This window comes from Narcine bancroftii, chromosome 3, assembly GCF_036971445.1.
Source record: "Narcine bancroftii isolate sNarBan1 chromosome 3, sNarBan1.hap1, whole genome shotgun sequence".
Lineage (NCBI taxonomy): Eukaryota > Metazoa > Chordata > Chondrichthyes > Torpediniformes > Narcinidae > Narcine > Narcine bancroftii.
The window spans coordinates 366,220,620-366,242,273 of record NC_091471.1 but is presented as its reverse complement, the minus strand read 5'-3'; the positions used below and the strand labels follow the sequence as shown (position 1 = coordinate 366,242,273).

Here is a 21,654-nt window from a genome sequence, read left to right as displayed (position 1 = left end):
CTTGCTGCAGGTGTTCTGCAGCTGTCGTTGCCGGCTGTGGAGATCGACTCCCCAGCTGGTCCCCCCTCCCGTCGGTGTGTTTTTTTTTCATTTGCATCGCGCATGCGCGATTCCTCGCGCATGCGCGGTTGCGCACTTTTACTCGGCTCAGCGAGCCATTTTTGTAGTCCATTATTTACCGACCTGAGGGAGCGGGTTTCTCTCTCCGCAGCGGGCCTCTTCGGACAGGTAAGGCCTTCACCTTTTTCCTCCTTTGTCTTCTCTTCCTCTCTTCTTACCGTTGCTTTCGATTTTTCTTTTTTTGTCGCCATCTTCTTTCCACCTTTATACTCACTTTTCTGTAACTTTTATTTCTGTGCCTTTGTGTTTTCCTTTGTTTTTCCCGACTTTTCTGGAGAGGGCTGGAGTTCACCGTCCGGCCACTACTCCATCACGTGACTCCCCTCCCCCTCTAGATTCTTAATGCCTCAAATACATGGGAAAATTGTACAAATAAAACTTGCTTTCAAATGCAAAGTACATCAAAAATTCAATATATTGCTATAAAGAAGCTTTACAAAGTGGAGAGAAACACCACTCACTGAACATGCACATTTCAAACCCTCTACTTTCAAACGTCAATTTAATTATTGTGAGAATATTCCTGTATTACAAGATCAATTTCAGATCTCCAGTGTTTTCTGCAGTTCTTTTGGTTACATTGAAAAGTCTAATCTGAAACAGTAGGATTTTTTTGTAATTGTCCAAAATAAACCAAACAAGAAACATCAGGGTGTTTTAGTGGTCACTGAACGTAGTGAAGTTTTCACAATTTTGTTTTAAATAATTTGAAAAGTTAGTTTTGGGTTAGTCAATTCATCAGAGCAGAGGAAATTCATTGTTCTGTTTTAACTGCTGTAAGGCCAAAGTCATTTTGATCCCTGAATCTCGTTTAACATGCATCTAGTAACCAGGAAACTCACCGTGTTGGGCCCTGGAAAATGCTGGTTCTTCACCATGTCTGCAGTGAATGTGGTCAACATGTTTATTCTGACAGACAGAGGGAGATTTGGTGAGTTCCTTTAGCACAGAAAGTTGTTGATGCTTGGACATGCTGATGGAATAAAAGTTTAGCATTACAGCAACCTTGCTAATTATAACTGTATTAAGCAATGGACCTTCTGAGAGCCTTTGTGGTGAAACCAAGGTGTGAAAGTGCTCCCTGCTGAACTACCTTGACTACAACCAGTTTTCTCCACTCTTGTTAATGTTCCTAAGAGCCCGGAACAAATTAAATACTGTTGTTAAGCAACCAACCCAACAATAAAGCAACAGCAAGCCATTAATGTATTTTGTAAAGCTTCATTGTCAGTAGTTTTTACAAAAAATGAATACGTTCAATAAAATCCATTGTTATTTACTCAAAATGTTTGTTCCCACTTTGGTGTTTTGATCATTGGGAACTTTGCAACTCCTTCTTAAAAAAGTTAACAATATAGAATTTTGATGTGATGGCCACTGAGATTATCCATTTTATTTATGCAAAACTTTATATACTTTGATCTATGTTTTGAATTTAGAAACAAGTTTTATGCCCAGTTTTAAACGATTACATTTGGAGACAAATATTTGTATCTTCTTCAAAAGCAAACACCTAAACAGGGTTGTTTTAAACTCTTTTTTAAAAATTTTTTATTTTTCACACTATAAACCACATTGATCAAGATACATACATTTTTCTTTTCAAATATATACAGTGTCGTTTGGGGTTGTTCTAAACTCTGATGAGAATCAGGAAAACCAGTGCTTGATATACTGTACCATTGTGACAATGCAGATACCGATTAGATTGAGTTTTCATAAATATCAATGTGATAATGGCCAGATAATCTCTGGATGTGATTGCGAAATCGAAATTGTTGCCTCATTGATTCTGTGTTTCTGATTAAAATTCCATCTTGTCACTAAAATCTTCACCAAACATTCCTTCACCACAATGATTTGTAAATACCAGATGAGTTCCAGTAGTCATTAACCTCGTCACAAGCATCTCATTTGTACACTTGGTCATATGAATCATATCGAGTACAGAAACAGGTTCTTCAACCCCCTGAGTCCACACTAATCCTATACCAGTGAATTTTATTCTCTCTCCTATCAATTTACCTGAAGTTCCACCACTCACCAATGCTTTTTTGCTTCTTTTACACACTTGGAACAATGGCCAACCCACCCACATATCCTTGGAATGTGGAGAGCAAACCCACATAGTCACAGAGGGAATGTGCAACACACCAGTCTGGTGAAGCAAGAAGCTCGGACTTCAGCTGCAAGAAGAGCATTCTGGGTGGGGGATGAAGTTGAGAGCCCAGTGCAGAACAAACCGTAGAAGAGGGAGAAAAAATACATTTTGCAAAGTATCATCAAAACAAGTACGACAGAGCTGGATAAACTGGGAGAAGAGAAGGGAGTCTTTACAGAAAGCTGGATGGGAAGGGGGTGTAATCAATATATGGAGCTTTGTAATGGCTGCTTCTCACTAACCTGTCCCTAAAATGTAGAGAGAAAAACCCTGTAAAGATGAAAGGTGGAAATGGGAACATTGATGACTTTAATAGTGCCATGGAACAACACTTGGGAAAAGTCAGCCCTTATGCTTGCTCCTATGGGTGGGTCAGTCCTCCTTCTTTAAGTCTCATTCAGGCCCCTCGCTCTCTATCTCTGAACATTGATGGCTTTAATAGTGCAAAACCTGGAAAAGCTGTCACCTTTCATCCAAATTCTGTTTTGAATTTGCAGATTTTAGCACAATTAAATGTTCATTTACATTTGTTAACTGTATAGTTTTTGTTATCAGCATTGGAATCCAACTCAGCTTGACAAGTTAAAAGCCATCCATCTCTGATTGCCTGTGAACTGGGCAGAATACAATCTGAAGAATTTAAAGGTCCATGTCCAGCAGGCAAGATGGTGAATTAGCACCAAACTCTTCATCAAAAAACAACACACACTAGTGATTAATGCAAGTTGCCCCTGCTATAGTATAAATTCTTTAAAGACTTTGCTTGGCCTAGATCAGTGATTTTCAACCTTTTTCTTCTGGCTTCCCATGCCATAGATGCTCCGTGGTTTAGTATAAATCTTCGTCCGCGAAGCCAAGCCAAAGAGAGAGAGAGTTAAGGTGGTATGTGAGTGGGAAGAGGTTGACAACCACTGGTTTAGGCAATACAGATCTGTGTACAATCTACCTGTATTTGATTTTGCAATTGAAACCAAAATTTCCTGTAGTTTGGTTATATCACAAAAACAAATCAGGAAAGATTGAACTAATTCAGGTCCACCTGTACATCACATCTTGCTTTCCAATGTACTGATATATTCAGCACATTTTTTTCATTTCCCAAACTTGAGAAAGATTCAATAAGCAGTTAGAACTAGTTATTTACCAGATGGTGGAAGCAGTAATGGCCCCGAGGATCCTCTCTTCAGGGAGAAAACAATACCTGGACACACTCGCACCTCTTGCTCTCTTCATTTACCAAGGAAAATCTACGTCTGACCTTTGGCTCCACATAAACCAGTCTGCATAATTGGAAATCGTTGGGAAGCTGAAAGTGAAAAACTCATAATATTGCTGGGAAATTTACACAAATGGAAGGTGTAAAGGAGCAATATTAAGTGATCATCTTCATTAATGCTTTCAAAATATTACAAACACAGCAGTTGGGTTATAAATGTCAGGATTAATATTCTCCATGAGGTAAAGATATATAATTTGGTTTGATTGTACTAATTTTCTATTATTATTTGAAAAGTTCAGTATTTAAATTTATTATTGAAGGATTCAATATTGAGGCTAAAAATAACATGAATCCTCTTAAAAATTAAATACAGCATTTATTGCACAAAACTAGACTGTTCCAATGAAGTTCCATTCATCAACAGCTCTCTTAAATGTAATTGAACATTTTAATGTGTGTGTGAGCTGTGAGACTTGTGCAGCACGTTTTGTTCTAAAACTAAAAATTATCTAGCTGTAAGAAATTCAGTGGGGAACCTTTATCTACTCTATACCGGTGCGGTCTCTGCAACCAGAGACCCACAGTGGCAACATGACATGGTGATTTTTCCTTTTCTATCTGTAGAAGCTCCTATGGCATTTCCCACATCATTTTAATATACTTTGTTAGCCTTTAGTTGTACATCACCAATAAGTTAATGTGAAATAATAACATGCTAGCTTACCTAATTATAGCAAAACACTATTATCGTAAATGATTAGTAATGCCATTACTGATCTCTTCAATTATAATTACTACAGCAATTCCTCATAGGATTGGTTTTCATGGTTGCCAAACCAAAATAGCAAGCGGAGATAGAGGGAGAGCGAGGAGGACGTATCTAATCTCTGCTCATTTGCCGACATCTATAGAGACTGGTATCGTACATTGCACGAATACAAACTTACTGGATTTTTAATGGAATAAAATGTGTTTTTATATCAATCACGGAATCTGCAAATTTACAATGCTGGCGAGACTCAGCAGGTCAAACATGAAGCAAACGTAAAGACAGATAACAAATATTTTTGGGCTTGAGGCCTTCAAGATATGAACAAAATGGTGGGGAAGAGGGTTAAGGGGGAGGAGCACAGTCCCACAGACATGTGTTAATAGGTGGATAAGGGAGGGAGGGCAAACCAATAAACCAGGGGAGGGGTGACAGTTCTGTGAATGGAGAGGGAAGGGGTGAAGAGCTGAAGGAAAGACAGGGATGGAGAAAAGGGGAGAACCTATTCCCCATTCTCCCTCTTCTCCATCCCTCTGTCTTCTTTACTCCAGCTCTCCACCCCTTCCCTCTCCTTTCACAAAGCTAATGTCCTCCCCCATTTGCTGGTGTGCCCTCCCTCCCTTATCCACCTTTTGCACGTGGGACTGTGCCCCTCTTCCCTCCCCCATTTTGCCCATACCTTTATGAAGGGCTTGAGCCCAAAATGTTAGTCAAATATCTTTATCTTTGCTACATTTGACCTGCTGGATTTTTAACGGAAACACAGTGCCCTCCATAATGATTGGGACAAATACACTTTTTTCCTTTATTTGCCCTTGTGCTCCAGCTTTAAATTCACAATTAAAAGTGCATATTCCAGATTTTATTTGAGGTTATCATATACATTTTGGTTTGATCATGTAGAAATTGCAGTAATCACAAAGGGACTGGAATTCCAAGGAGGACCCCCACAGCTGATCACAGAATTCTCATCATGAAGAAAAATCCCCAAATGTACGTCTGACAGATCAGAAACACTCTTCAGGAGGCAGGTGTGGATATGTCGATGACTACTGTCTGCAGAAGAATTCATATACAGATGCTACGGAGTGTTTAATACAATATGGATGTCTTTCTGGATATAAAGTTAATTGGGAAAAAAGTGAAATATTACCGGTAAGTGAAGGAGATTATTCAGTTTATAAGAATATTATTAATTTCAAACAGACTGATCGAATTAAATATTTGGGTATAATTTTGAATGTTAATTATCAATCTTTATATAAATTAAATTATGTTCTGTTAATGAAAAAAATTAAAACTGATTTGATTAAATGGAAAGATTTACCTATTAATGGGTAGGATAAATACAATTAAGATTAATATTTTTCCACGTATACAATATTTGTTTCAATCTATTCCGTATTTACTTGATAATATTTTTTTTCGAGATTTAAATAAAATGGTTCGGGAGTTTTTATGGGGAGGTAAATTTTTGAGAGCAGCTTTGAATAAATTAACTTGGAAGTATGAGTTAGGGGGATTACGTTTACCACATTTTCAAAATTATTAGGAAGCAGCCCAACTTAAATTTATTAGTTCATTGATGGATTTGGTACGGCCTCCTAGTTGGGCTAAATTTGAGATGGTAAATATTTCTGAATTTGAAATACATCAATTTTTGTTTAGGTGGAATATAAATTTGTTACAACAATATAATGTGCCTATACTAAAACATTTAATGAAGTTATGGATAAAGAAAAATAAAATGATAGACTCTAGGGGTAAATTATTGGCTATGACGCCGTTGTATAATAATCAACTTATTTCTTTTTCAATACATAATCAAAGTTTATTGCATTGGAGATTGAAAGGTGTGAAAAATTTGGGAGATTGTTTTAAAGAGGGTAAATTTTTATCTTTTAATCATATGAGGGAAAGTTTTGGTATTGTTAAGAATTCTTTTTTTTTTTATTATCAAATTTGATCTTTGGTAAAATGTGCATTTGGTAGAGATATGATTTTACCTAAAATGACTAAATTTGAGACTTTTCTTATGAAGGTACCAGAGAAGGGTTATATTTCATTTATGTATCAAATATTATAGGATATGGATAAAAAGAGTTGGGATAGATCTAAAAGTAAATGGGAAACATTTGGTTTTACTTTTTCTGAAGAGGATTGGTTAGATATCTGTTATGACAGTGTAACTTGATTGATAAATGCACGTTATGCAATGATTAATTACAATTTTTTTACATCAATTATATTTGACACCTGAAAATTTTTTAAAAATATGGTTTTAATTAATCAGATTTGAGTTTTAGATGTGGTGATACGGTTGGAATTTTTTTTCATGCTCTTTGGTCATGTATACATATACAATCTTTTTGGAAGAAAATTCAATCGTTTTTAGAATATCTGTATAAGATTAAAATAGTTTTAGATCCAACAGTATTTTTATTGGGTAGTTTGCAACCTCTGAAAGGCTTGGGATTAGATAAGTTTCAGCTTGCTTTTGTATATTTAGCTTTATCTGTAGCGAAAAAATGTATTGCTAGTATGTGGAAAGATACAAACATGATTGATATTAATAGATGGGATAATGAGATGAAATATTAATAATGGAAAAAGTTATGTATGTTTTGCATGATAATTATAATTTTTTTAATTAATAAGTGGTTATATTCAGAATATTTACATTTAAATTTACATTGATTAGATCTTAATATGTATATTTAATTTTTCTTTAATATTTTTTCTTTCTTTTTGGCTCTCCTCAGGAGAGTTGGCTGAAGGGGGGGGGGGTCTTTTCTTTTTTTTCTATATATAAAAAATAACGTTCATGTTTATGGTTAATTGTTGTATATGTCATATTATTTGTTTTTTGAACGAATAGTTTTTAAGAAAATAAATAAATAAACAGATGCTACGCTGCAAGATGCAAACCACTAGTTAACGACAGAAAATAATGGCCAGATTACTTTGCCAGGAAGTATTTAAAAGATCCTGGAAAAAAGTCTTGTGGTCAGATGAGACCAAGATTAACCTGTATCAGAGTGATGGCAAGAGCAAAGTGTGGAGGTGTAAAGGAACTGCCCCAGATCCAAAGCATCCCAAGTTTGCCATGGCTTGCATCTTGCACTATAGCCTCTGTATTTCTATTCAGTAGTCACTGACATATCCACACCTGCCTCCTGAAGAGTGTTTCTGATCTGTCAGATGTACATTTGGGGATTGTTCTTCATTATGATGTTAATTCTTCTGATATCAGCAGTGGAGTCTTCCTTGGAATACCAGTCCCTTTGCGATTACTGAGCTCAGCAGTATGCTCTTTTGCAAACTGTTGATTTTAGTAATCCTAAGGTTTGGGTGATGTCTTTTTCTGTTCTTGTTTTTCAGCTTCAAAATGGCTTCTTTAAATTCCATTGGCACAACTCTGGTCCTCATGTTGAAAACTGGTAACTACAGGTTCCCAAGTTGATCAAAAACTTCAAAGCAAGCCTAGTTCTCTTATACCTGCACCAATGACACAATTAAATATACCTGAGTCTCACAAACACCTGTGAAGCCAAAGGTCCCAAACATTATGGTACCCTGAAATGAGGGGACTATGTATATTAAGTGCTGTAATACTGACATGGTCAAACCAAAATGTATACAAATAACCTTGAATAAAATCTGGAATGTGCATTTTAGTTACATGTGAATTGTTTGATTACAAATTTAAAACTATGGAACACAGGGGCAAATAAAGGAAAAAAGTATCTGTCCCAAACATTATGGAGAGAACAGTAGGTTTTCTCTGTTGTTTGACCGTTGATGTCATGACTTGCTACTGTACAAACTATCATAGCTGTTCTGTAATATATCGGACCGAATTGATCAATTGACAAGACATCCAGCCACTCTGTCCACATGCATATATGGAAAAACACACTTTGTGTTACTCAAATCTGAGTATTCTGATCTCTAATCAAAGGATTAGTCTGTTTGAGAGGTGATAGAGAAGCATACATTCAGAGTTTGGGTAAATTCATTACTTCAAGTTATTTACTGATTCATTCCAACATTAAATTGAAACAAAACTGGACAACTATAATTAAGGAAAATGTAGGGAGCATCAATTTTAATACGATAATTTGACATTTTTATTTTCCTCAAACGAAAATAAATTCAATGTCTGTATTTTGATATCCTTCTGGCAGAGATAATGGAAAGGGTTGGATGTCTTAAAATATTAATCTCTCCTCGTACAAGAAAAGCAAACAAGTGCCTGCTCAGAATAGTCCAGCAGCAGTAAGAGCAGGAAATGCTAGAAATGGCCAGGTCAGGAGTCTTTGTGGAAAGAAACCATTCGTGTTTCAGGTCAGAAGTATCTTAGACCTAAAAGTTGTTTCTCTTTCTGCAGATGATGCCCGACCTGACATTTCCAGTATTTTTTGTATTTCAAATGTCAATCATTTTTATGATCTTCAGTAGCCTAAACAAGCTATCTTGTTTGACATTACAGTTGAATGTCCACTTTCCTAACAAACCACTGAAGTTTAATTTACTTAATCCTGTATGATTTTAATTTTTATCAAGTCTGTAACCTGAAACATAATTTGAACACCTGCAATGTGCTTGATGCAAATTGGCAATATACTGTGAATGAGTACGAGTGCAAAGTTGGTACTGGAGAGCAATTTTCTTTCTTCCCCATTTATTGCTGATGTTTCAAAAAGAAATTCCAAGGCTCATTAAAAAAATTTATATTTAAAGATATATCATGGTAACAGCCCCTCTGGCCCAATGAGCTTGCGCTGCCCAAATACACCCATGTGACCAATTAACCTACTAATGGAACATTAGTCTTTGGAATGTTGGAGGAAACGCACACAGTCGTGGGTAAACCTACAAACAGCCAGCAACAGGTCTCTAGTACTGTAATAATGTTACATTAACTACTAAGATGTTAACCTAAATTTTTTTAAAATTTAGATCTAAATATTTGCATAATAAAACTTTAATACATCAATGCGGATATACACAGTGGAGGAATTCATTGGATTGTGAAATTAAATCCAATCCATGGATTTTAGCTCCAAGACTTCCAGGTACATCCCATCTGAAAGACTTCAGGAACCTATTTTAAGGGCCACAAATTATTTTTAGTCCAAATGACAAGGACTTTTAAGAATAGCTTGACAAATATGAATGGCACATTAACTGATCCTGATCTACATGACTGACCAACATGCGACCTAGTAGTACTTTGGAAGCTCCAGTCTTATGGACATGTTGAAGTGCATTGGGCCAGCAGCAATTTACATGAGCAGTACAGGTACACGATCCTTTATCCGGACATCTAAAATCCGAAATTCAGAACACACTGTTGTCCCCCAAGGATTCCGGATAAAGGATGTGTACCTGTAATGCCAAACCTTTAAGGCACATAATGGAGAAAAACTGCCATTTTCACTGGCACAAAATAATGATCCTGCCAAGGTGCACATCTTCGCAGCTACAACAAAGATTGATGCATGACAATTTTCACAAGAAAAATATAATTTTATAGATTTCATCACTAAAATATCCCAAAACAAAGAGATTCATCTATTTTTTTCCTAATTGGAGAACGAGGAAGAATTTCAGTTCCACTTAACTCACAAACACCAGCATAGGGATCACACATGATACCTCTTTATTTCTGCAGTCCCCACCTCACACCTTCAAAGTCTGACATACAAAAGTAAAACTATTCTACAATGAAGGACAAGATGGAATTCAAATGTTTTAAGATTTTAAAACACAGAAGTAGTAAATATTGTTCCGTATAATGGAAGCGTAAGATTTATGAATGCTGTTAAATCAAACCTAGTTATTAGGACTAGTCATCATTTAGAGTCAAATCCATATGCTTGCAACATTTATATCTCCTATTAAATAAAAATTTGCAATAAGTAAACTTTTTAAAAAATGCTGGGCCAACTAGTTCCTAGTAGCCATATATTTGACCAGCTTGTCAAATATCCATTTATTACATTTTTATTCACGTTTCAAGATCTAACAGGAAATCTAGCCCAATATTAATAACTCTATGATGCACAATTCCTTGTACACATTTTAATGGACTTTGTATGCCTACATCAATAAATTAACAGGAATGTATGACCAGAAAGTGCCTGAATTTACTAATTATGCCTGGGTCACTGAAACTTACCAAATGTTGTATGCAAAACTTGTGCCTCAGCAAATTCCATGCAGGGAAGATGAAATCTGGAAATGCTAGACCGTAACACCTGCAGGGAGCAATGGAAGAACTGGAACAAAGGATGAACACGTGATAGTGAGGTAAATCTGGCTTTATATTTGTTTCATCTATTTGAAAACAAATTCAAGATACTCCCAATGTAAACACTCATACATTTTAAATACTGTGCACTAATATATAAGAAAATATAACCAAAATTGTAACAAATACTTGTAGATTCTATGTTAAATTTTAAAAAGTGATGGTGCAGATTTTAGTAATTTTTCCAAGAAGCTTCTGGCAACACAGGCTTCACCCGATTAATTGCAAATTAGTTAGTTGTTGTGCTATCCACACAAAAAAACATATAGAAAGCTTCAAAAAGAAAAAAAAAACACTTTTTACCAATGCATTTTTGCTCATCTTTCAAACCATTTTCTGGCAATATTACATATTCACCCAAAACTACAATGGAATTAATTTGATCTCTAAACAGTGAAAAAGTTAAACTGCTAAATGATCAATTCATTTGAGTTGAAAATTTAGGTTGCCCAGCACAAATTACACTTTTGTCAATTTACATTACAATGTGTAACCTGACATAACCAAACCTTCAGCTGAAAAGAAAAAGAGAAAATTAGTACTAATTCCTGACTGAAGAGGTTAGATTTAAGACCAAGAATGGCACTGTTCCATTCCTACATGGAAGGGATGAGGATTTTGTACATCTCCTGACTTAAAGGGAGCAAAGCGAAACTATACCACTTATTACTTAGTCCTAGCAACTGTAGTTGTAACTGAATAGCTTGGAAGGATAAACTTAACCATTAAAGGGCTCATATTTGTTCTTTTGTCCATTTTAAGGCAAGTAAACCGATTTCAGACAAATGTTTCAGATTTTAAAGAAATCACCAATCCTCATTAACTGTTTAATGTATTTTTTATGTATAATTATAAAATCAGTTTTTTAATTAGTGTCAAAAATTGCATTGTTGATGTGTACTGGATAACAGATTAAAAAGAATTACCATTTTTCATTCTAACAACAATCCTGTGCTCTTCATAATTAAATAGGAACATACAAGAACAAAATTGTGAAACTAATTGTTGCATTGCCCATAAACAGAGCTGTTAAAAGATCAGGGGACAAAACTTTCCTCTTTGCTGGCAATGTGCTTATTTTGTGTTCAGAAGACAATTTGGTCAGAACTGAAAACAATTACTTGCTATTGTAATGCTTCATTGAGGAGAATTAGCTTCCACAAGGTCAAACACACCCAAATGAACCATATTTCTCTTATGTGAGAATAAATTCCAAGAGTTTACTTATGTTAAAGCAACTCAAATCCCACTCTCATATTAGCATGTCACAATTGTGTAAAAAAAAACCTGCAACTCATTACTAATAGCAAGACATTCCTATTGTGTTTTACTACTACTGAAAAATTGTAATTAAATTTTCTTTTATTAAATAAAATAAACCATACTTTTATTTTGAATGTTGCTTGGGAGTGATGCCAGAGTTGAAAAGTTTGCATCATACATACAGAGCATTAAAGTTTAAACTAATGATGAACTCATTCTATTTCTTTAATACTCTTAAGACTGAGCCAACAATTACTGTAGCAATCTAACAACCAATTACTGATCAACTATGACATCATACACTTTCATGGGAAATTAAAGACATCAGTCAACAACATTTACGATAATGACAAAAAGGGAACATTCCTTTCCATAGACATTGTTGTAAAGCATGAAGAACTGATTAATCAATGAAATCCAAATGGATAATTCAGGACAGAAATGATGCTGTGGCAAATATTGTACAGTTTTACATTTGAATTCTAGCCCTAATGATGTTCGGCATATCGATTCACACCAGGCTGAGGAACACTAACAGGTAACCATGAGGTGCCAGGGGGGTGCCGGTGGGAAGAGGAGGGGGATGCAGTGGAAAAAAAAAATTCCATTTCCAGGTCTAACTACACAAGTATATATTTCATCAGTTTTAAAGCAGCACAGAAATCATGGCACAGCCTTGACTGAAGGAAACTGTGGCAGTGGAAGAGAATAAAATAACAATGGACTTCTTTAATGCATGTGTAATTATTGTTTTACACCATTATGAAAACTTTTAAAAGTACTTTTCAACAATGCCTCTAGAATATTGCACCGATGATAATCACTATTTTTACTTCTGGGCTTTTACCACTCCCGAACAAACAGTAACACACTCCCCGGTACAATATCCCCCACTGATTATTCCAACACTCTTCACAGTTTTGTAGAAACTAAAACCTTGCCACTCAGCTGTTCAGAGCACTCTCCCCACATATCACAATTAGGGTCCTGAAAATAATTAAAAAATGTTTTTAAGTAAGATTCAGATCCTGCGGTACACAGTTCATCATCTTCTTTAATCCAAAGGATTTCTTTGTTTAACTTAAACAACAAAACTTTCTTCGTGCCCCCAAAAACAGCAAGGATAGAGGTTCACTTCTACAATTGTTTGAATTTCTTTAAAGCCAAAAATGCAGTTCTTTGTTGAAGAACTGTGGAAGGCAAAGCACACAGCACTGGTTCTTCTTTCACAGGGTCTTTATTTCTTTACATGTTGGTGCTCATTCGAGTTTGACTGTTTGCAGAATTAAGTTCACCTTGGCTTCCTTCCCTTGGAGGGGACTGTAAAGAAATTTTTAAAATAATGAAGTTTTTCCTTAATTACCAGGAAAGCCTACCTTATACAGAAAATAAAGTGCAATAAAACAATAATAGCTTTAAATAAGTGACAATTCAAAACTGCCAGATTAGAATACAACCGAAGTCCAAAAATCTGGATGCCAGAAATCCAGACACCCAAGATTCTGAACTTCATTGAAAACCTGCACACAAAAGCCTGCTAAGTGGGAAAAGTGCCACAGATTCACAGCCAGCATCAAGCAACCACAAGCAGGTGCAACAGAAATTGTAATCACTTGCTTTTTTTGTACATTTTCTGAACAATTAAGCACTACACACTGTTATTCTTGAATGGCCAACTCCTTATTTTGATAATGATTCTTGGTTTTTCAATGCCCCGGGAGGGGAAATATAATCATCTTTGCAGCTATTATCAAGTTGCATAGGACATCATTCATCCAAAATCAAAACAGTGATCGGCCCAGTCAGTTTAATCTCTCTTCACGTGGCAAATTCAACAGGCCAGGAATCAATATGTCAATAAACACTGAATTCTCTGATGTAGGAAGAACACATCCATTCACAAAATTCTATGAAACATGCCAGATTGGAAAAGGAGGGTAATAATTTTAAACTTGAAGCACTTGTAGATCAAAGGGCAAATGAGCGTTGTTGACGCTGCTGTTCCTCGGTCACAGTTATTGCCTATGATGTTATTCAGGAATTAATTTGGGTTGATGCCCAATGGAAATGTGACTGGGAATGGAAAGTTGCAGAAAGTTAAAAGGCTGGCAGTTTTAATCCTGATTGAAAGAGAAGGGAACCAGTAAACTATGAATTGACAAAATCAGGATTTATTCTCATGAGCAAGTCATAAAATTCAGTGTTTGGTGTCTGCAAATGTACATATTATAACCATCTTAGGACAGTACTATATAAAAAAATAACAATAAGAGGGCATGAAAAGTAAGGCAATGTCTGGTTCATTGATTATTCAGGAATCTGATGGCAGCGGGGAAGCAGCTGTCCTTGTGAAGCTGGGTGCTCCTATACCTTTTTCCCCAATGGTAGCAGAGTGCAGAGGCCATGGCCTGGGTGGGGGGGTCTTTGAGGATAGAGGCTGCTTTTTAAAGACACTGCCTCATGTAGATATCCTTGATGGAGTTAGGTCTGGTGCCTGTGATGACACAGACCGAGCGAAGAACCCTCTGGAGTTTATTCTTGTCCTGACAGTTGGCGCCTCCATACCAATGATGCAACCAGTCAGAATGCTCTCCACAGGTCACCTGAAGAAGTCTTCGGTGACTTACCGAATCTCCTCAGACACCTCACAAGGTATAGCCACTGGTGAGCCTTCTTCGAGATTGTATCGACATGGACAGATCCTCAGAGATGTTGACACCCAGGAATTTGAAGTTCTTGATCCTCTCCATGAGAACTGGGTTGTGTTCCCCTAACTTTCTCCTAAAGTCCACAATCATCTCCTTGATTTTGCTGACATTGAGTGCAAGGTTGTTGTCATTACAACATTCAATGAGCTGATCCCCCACCTGTACGGTTCCTCATTGCCGTTTGTGATTCTGTCAACAACTGTGAGGTCATCAGAAAACCTATAGATGGTATTGGAATTGTGGCTGGCCACACAGTCATGGGTGTATGTCAAGTAGAGCAATGGGTTAAGCACGCATCCTTGGGTGCGCCTGTGTTGATGATCAGTGAGGAGGAGACAATTTGTACTGACTGGTCTTCTGATGACAAAGTCAAGGATCCAGTTGCAGAGGTGGGGTACAGAGGCCTAGAGTTTGTAGCTTCTTGATCACACCGAGGGCATGATGGATTCAAAGGCTGAGCTATAGTCTATGAAGAGCAGCCGTGTGTACGAGTTGCTGTTTTCGAGGTGATCCAGAGCTGAGTGGAGAGCCAGCGATATTGCATCTAATGATAGGCGAATTGCAGTGGGGCCAGATCTTACTTGGGTACGTATTAATTCTGGCCTTGACCAGCCTCTCAAAGCATTTCATCACAGTAGAAGTTGAGGTAACCCAGGCTACTCTTCTTGGGTATCGGGATGATTGATGCCCTTTAAAAGCTGGTGGGAACTTCGGACTGCCACAATGAGGTTGAAAATGTCTGAACATTCTGGCTGATTGGTTGGTTGGCACAGATTTTCAGTACCCTGCCAGGGCCCGAGACTTTGAGGGTTCACCCTCTTGAACGATATTCTGACTTCACCCTCAGAGACGGATATCACAGGGTCTTCAACCTTTTCAGAGATTCTAGTAGGCACTGTTTGGTGGTTCTTCTCAAAGTTGGCATAGAAGGTGTTCAGTTCATCAAGTAGAGAAGCATTGCAGCCATCTATAGTGTTCGCCTTCGCTTTGTAGGCTCTAATGGCCTGCAATCCCTCTCATAGCTGGCGTGAATCTGTCTGACTCTAGCTTCCTCCGCAATTGCCACTTTGCTTCAGAGATGGCCTTCCGCAGGTTGTACCTGGACATCTTGTAAATATCTTGACTCCCGGCCTTAAACACCCTTGTTCCCGCCCTCAGCAGGTTGCAGATTCTCATTCGTCCAGGACTTTCAGGTCAGGTAAGTGGATGTCGAGCAATTTAATGGGAAGAGTATGTAGAGAGCAGGAAGTAGGTCTCCTAGACAACGTGAACTCAGGCAGAGTTTCTGGGAGAGAAATATGAGAAAGTGGGTATCCCACGAAAAGAAAGGGACTGATTTTGTATTTGTCTTTCCATACTCTTGCCTTCCTGAATTGTACCAGAGGTCCTCCTGGCCTCACTATCACCCAATTTTACACGTAATTTCTCTCCCTCTTTTCCTCTTAAAATGGATAATTAAGACAGATGAAGTATGTCTCTGTTTCTCTTTTTCTGCACCTTTTCCCTCACAAAATAATACTTTGATTCCTTTTTATTACATGGATTGAAAATAGTCCCTTTAGTGTTTGTGTCACAACTAACCTTCAAAACATTTCTGTTTATAAGAAGTTATTCAGGAAACAAAATTATAAACTCAATAATTGCCATTAAAGAATATTAGACCCTGAATTGATGCACATAAAGAATCGTGTTCACTCTGGAAATTCAGATTGCAGCTCACTGAGTTGTTACTACACTTCAGTGAAAAGGTAACCAAAATCTCTGGTATTTTCCAGAGTCCCCTAAAAGTATCTTTATCACAGCACAATTTCAGTACAAGCCAATGTTAGATTGCACCATTTGGATGATTTTTTATTGTCTTTATTGTTGTATACATTGTTTAGCTATATTTCAAGGAGCTATTTGACTGATATTCAAAGTAATTATAATGTAACTTTTTTCAGCCTCATATTCAATTAATTAGACTATTGCAGTTGGTTTGGTACCTTTTTTTAAAACCAAGTACCTGTTCAGCTGCAGGATAAAGATTTGTGCAAATGCATATGATAAATTCATTAATGATCAATGATACATTCCTTACCCTTTTAGTTGCAAGCTAATTCCATTTTCTAAATATAAATTGGATCAGATCACGAATATGAATAAATTACTCAATGATACCTATTAAAATGGGATGCAGGTGTGCAAGTGAAGAGCATAAAGCATATGAAGAATCGCATTTTCTGTAGTATGGGATGTACCATTCCAAACGGATGCATAGCACAAATGTGCTCATTAATGCACAAAGTCTAATTCACGTTAAATAAATATTAAGGTGAATTAGAATACAGGTACTTGTAAAAATGTGCTTAGAGTCAGAATTCTTGTTTTAGTGTGGAAGGAGTAAATTATAGCATAAACATAAAGGATTTACTTCAGAGTTCTTAATACTTTTCCACCATATGAGCAAGAAAATTAAAAGGTAGGGAGACCAAGAATTATTCAAGATAAGAGGGCAAATAATGGACAATGTTGCCCAGTGAAGTCAGGTTATCTGTGGATAAACAAAATGTTGTGCCCATGAGTTTTAAACATTGTTTTATTCTTTGATCTCATTAAAAGCCAGTCAACAGTTCACTAGAAAAGGAATTACAGTAAATACAGAAAACATTAAAAGGTCAAGAAAAACAGACAGATTACAGAGACTTGGGAGCTAACTGAAAATTGGCACTGAGTACAATGAGCTGAATGGTAAATTGTTTTGTGATAAAATTACTTTGGAATGAGACGCTGAACAGCAGTACCTTTCTGGAAGTATAACACCCTGAATCCAGTATTTTGAAAAATATTTCACATAACAGTTATGGAAAAAAATGTTATTCAGTGTGACACTGTTAAACTAGGTTCATAAAATGGTACAGAACATTTACTCATTACTGTTGTGAAAAATATAGAGCACTCAAAAACAAATAGTAGGCAGTTTAAAAAGCAAATTATGCAGTTCTAAATATTTTAAATAGTAGACCCTGCACAAGTTGTATTATTTGGGTAGGGAGAAATAAAAAGTGGCCAAATGGTGCCATTTGTGGCACAGGAAACTATTCAAATCCAAGCCTCCAGGATGTTACATGGAGCTTCAATGATGCCACTGTTAGACCTGATACAGGTTTCAAAACCCCATTGATTTCCATGGGGAGACTAGTCCTGTCAGTTAGGAGGGAAGGGGAAAGGTTATGTTTTTTTTTAAAAAAACATACAAATTATTTAGGGTTTAGTTTAACTCTTTTTAAAAATTAGTTCTAACTTTGTTTTGCATTTTTTTTTTAAAAACTTTAGTTAGTGAAATATAATTATGAAACCCATTTACAGATCTCAAAGCTGAAGTAATTGTGTGCCCAGCTTAGCTGAGTGACAGGACAGGAGCTGTCTCAAGGTGTTTCAGAGCATAGGATTCCAAATGACACCAGCAAGATAGGTCCTCTGCATATTAAATGTAGATGTGTGGGGGATCACAGATAATAATTCTGAATGGAAAATCCTATCCAGAATGATCCATCTAATACATTCAGTAAATAAGAAACATTTTATTGAGTGGTGTAAAACATAAAATATACTTGAAAATTTAAATTTTTGTTTATTGAATAGTATTTAACCTCCTAACTAGCCCACATCATTTGTGAATACTTTTTAAATATAGGAGACTACAGACAAATTAAATTTGAACATTTAAAATGGATAAGAGTGCATAATATCCAACTATAACCTATATTGGAATAAAAATTATGCATCCTTTCAATGCAACAATTTACTTTAAATTGAATTTACAACATGATTGTTTCCAATATACTTCCTGAAGAATTGCTACAAGCTTTAAAATCAGAATGGCCATTGTGACCACTTGCATTTTTTCCAAGTAAATAACATTCATAACTAATATCTGTATTTAACAATTAAGCTGACAATGAAGGCTGAACAATACCTTGAAAGAGTTATCATTTAATGCCCAAGTACCTTAACGTGGATTTGATTGCGTAGAATAGCAGCTCGGAGTATCATGGCCTTTGCTCTTCGTTGAAACTCTTTGCCCATCTGCAAAGATTTTTCAAATGTTGTGCTGCGTTGATCTACATCCCTAGCATACAGAATCTGTAATCAAGAAAGGAATAAACTGGTTTGAATAACAACCTCATACCCAACTTTGGTTCAAACACAGAATTGAGTAGTTACAAAATTACTCCACAATTTAAACATCAGTGTTCCGTAGTTGGCAAAGTAAATTAACTAAAAAAAATTTTTTATCGGTCTGACTCAAAATTCAACTTGTTTCTTTTTCTGCCAATTTGTTTTAATCAAAATTAAATATTCAATATTAATCTTACAGGTAACAATTCTTTTAAATACTCACTTCAATAATTGAGTTAACTTCTCCATAATCAAAATATTTAAAAATGCAGCAATTCTGTTATGAGAAATGCCATTATGTATAATCACGGTTTGGAAAGATTTCTCCAGATTTTAGTAGAATCTAGTCTACTTATATTTTGCGTGCATTCTTGTTTGAGAGATCTGTGTAAGAATTGAATACTATATTTTCTTCATTAAAACAGTGAATGCGTTTCTAAATATAATTAATTTACTGAAAATGTTTTAGATCATATAAGGCACAATGTAAATGGAAGTCTCTTTTCATTTATTTAATTTAGGTACGCCAAAAAAAATAGATTACAAAACATCTCGTGAAACCTGCAGTGTAGCTCCCAAGATCAAATACAATCATGAAGCTACTTTGAAATGAATTACTTGAACTAATTTAGGCAAGTTGCCTGCAACACAAGTAAACATAGGTGGAAGAGCATCATGCCCCTTGTGCCTGCCCTTCATATGGGTTCAGCCTCTGAGTAACCAAACTTATTACTAATGAAGTATGTGAAGAAATATCAATAATATCCAGCTCAAATAGCATCCTTTCAGAATCAAGTCATTTTTTAAAAATTAAGCAAATATTTTGAGATTTCATTTTAGCAGGGCTCTATTGAATGAAAATATAGCTACATGAATTTAAGATAGGTAAAATGTCAAAATCACATGGCAAGTTTCTTTTGGTCAGATGTGATAATTTATTTGAAATAATTCCAGAGTAGTTTAGAGTGGTTCACAGACATCTGCAAATATGTAGTGGGGAAAAGTGGGGGTGGGTAAAGTGGGATAGCATTACAAGATAATCATGGATGTAACTTGAAGCTCTAGTCAAGTTTATTGTCATCTGATTGCACAAGTATAATCCATCTATTCAAAAAATCATGTTTAATTATGTCCTTTTAAAAAAAAAAATCCACTGCTCTATTCATCTATGTCACATGAACTGATCACTATGGAAAAATAATTTTAAATTCAAGTTTCTTGGTCCTATTCTTGCAATTTAATGGACATATTATTTACTCATTTATCAAGTACCACCTGCTATATTTTCCATGCTTTGTACAGTAAATTTTCCCATCTACAGATTACAGAACATTTTTTGCTCAACTTTCACTACCCGAATACTGTACTGACAATAGATGAAGCTGAGAGCAGAATCTCACCTTGCTATGTGAATCAATCCTACCATTGATTAATCCTTCCAGGATAAGATGTGTCAGCTCATCTTCCAGTGCACCAACTGTGGTGTTGAACGAAATAGCCATCTTGTTCATGTCAGCAGAAACATATGGACTGAAATACTAAAAATATCAAAGGATTTTAAGCATGACTGGAAAAATATAACACTCAGATGTGTTCTATTACAACTTAACAGTTTAAGTTGAGTTGAGTTTCATGCCCATGTCTTGACACATTTACTAGTTTTTGAGATAACAGCCTTTTAAAGGTGATTTGATAGTTTCAAACTTTAACATATTTAAAGGTATAAGAAACTGTTTTGTTCCAAGTTGTCAACAAATTTTGTTTAGAAGATGAAACAACAAACTAGCACAATAACAGATAACTTGATGTCACCCAAGACACTTCACATGCTTTCTTATAAATTCATATCAATACAGAAGGATTTTAATATGGTTCAAAAGACCAAAATGCATAGTCTTTCTAAAAATAACAAGATTTCCCAACAATAATAGCTTCAACTTGTATTGCACGTTTAACGTGATAAAAAGATTCCAAAACGTTGGAGAATTGGCAATATACTGAAGGAAAGAAAGATAGAAAAGCTAAAAAGTTTGGGGAATTAATTTCAGAACTTGGAGCTTGGGGCAGAATAAAACAGTACCATTGTGGAGTAAATGAAACAGAAGTGTAGGACTGCAGATGAGCAGAGTTTCAATACCTCAAACTAATGAAGGGTAGAACGAGGGAGCCAGAAGTTTGTAGGAATATAGTCAAGTCTAGAGGTTAAAAAGAACTTGAATGCATCAGGTTAAAATTAAGATTATATAATGATGGACATTTTCCATTCATCCATCTTCTCTATTGTATTAGAACATGTTACAATTTAATTAAGCCAATTACAATCATTTATTATTCTGGATTTTTAAGGGATTTAAAAAATTACATTTCATTATTAAACTTATCTCAAATTTGAAAATAAGAATGGTACCTCAGGAATGAGTGGTACATTCAGAAAACAAATAATTATCTTAAAAACAAATGGCATGGATTTCCTCACCTCCAGACCACAATCAGTGAGGACTGGTAAGAACTTCTCCTCCACAATCTCCATCACTATGGGAGCACAACAGGGCTGGTTTCTTAGCCCCCTGCTCTACTCTCTTTACACCTACGAATGTGTAGCTCGGTATGACAATAACACCATCTACAAATTTACTGTGGGATCAAAGGAAGGGGATGAGTTAGCATGCAGGATGGAGAATGAAAACTTGGCTGAATGGTGCGCCAATATGAACCTTGTACTCAAGGTCACCAAAACCAAGGAGCTGATTGTTGACAAGGAGAGGGTGAGCAAATTTAGGTTCTTGGGATCCACCATCTTGGAAGATCTTTCCTGGACCCAACACTCCAATGGCATCATGAAGAAAACATATCAGCGTTTCTACTTCCTCAGGAGTTTGTGGAGGTTTGGTACGATACCAGAAACCCTAGAAAATTTCCACAGAGGCGTAATGGACA

The 21,654-nt window shown here is 36.0% G+C and overlaps 1 protein-coding gene and 1 long non-coding RNA gene across 3 annotated transcripts in view; one reads left to right on the top strand and one right to left on the bottom strand.

Annotated features, from left to right (window-relative positions):
- Positions 1 to 7,946, top strand: LOC138759572 (uncharacterized). Its single transcript, XR_011354957.1, has 2 exons — positions 1 to 1,051; positions 7,651 to 7,946. It is a non-coding gene; the product is annotated as an uncharacterized lncRNA (long non-coding RNA).
- A 2,634-nt stretch (positions 7,947 to 10,580) lies between these two features.
- Positions 10,581 to 21,654, bottom strand: part of gps1 (G protein pathway suppressor 1) — a 57,094-nt gene continuing 46,020 nt past the window's right edge. For both annotated transcript variants that reach the window (XM_069930205.1, XM_069930206.1), the window contains 3 exons: positions 20,118 to 20,255; positions 18,547 to 18,681; positions 10,581 to 13,168 (listed from right to left, as the gene is read on the bottom strand). In XM_069930205.1, coding sequence (XP_069786306.1) covers positions 13,094 to 13,168; positions 18,547 to 18,681; positions 20,118 to 20,255 — 348 coding nt within the window. In that variant the 3' untranslated portion in view covers positions 10,581 to 13,093. The remainder of the gene's footprint in view (positions 13,169 to 18,546; positions 18,682 to 20,117; positions 20,256 to 21,654) is intronic.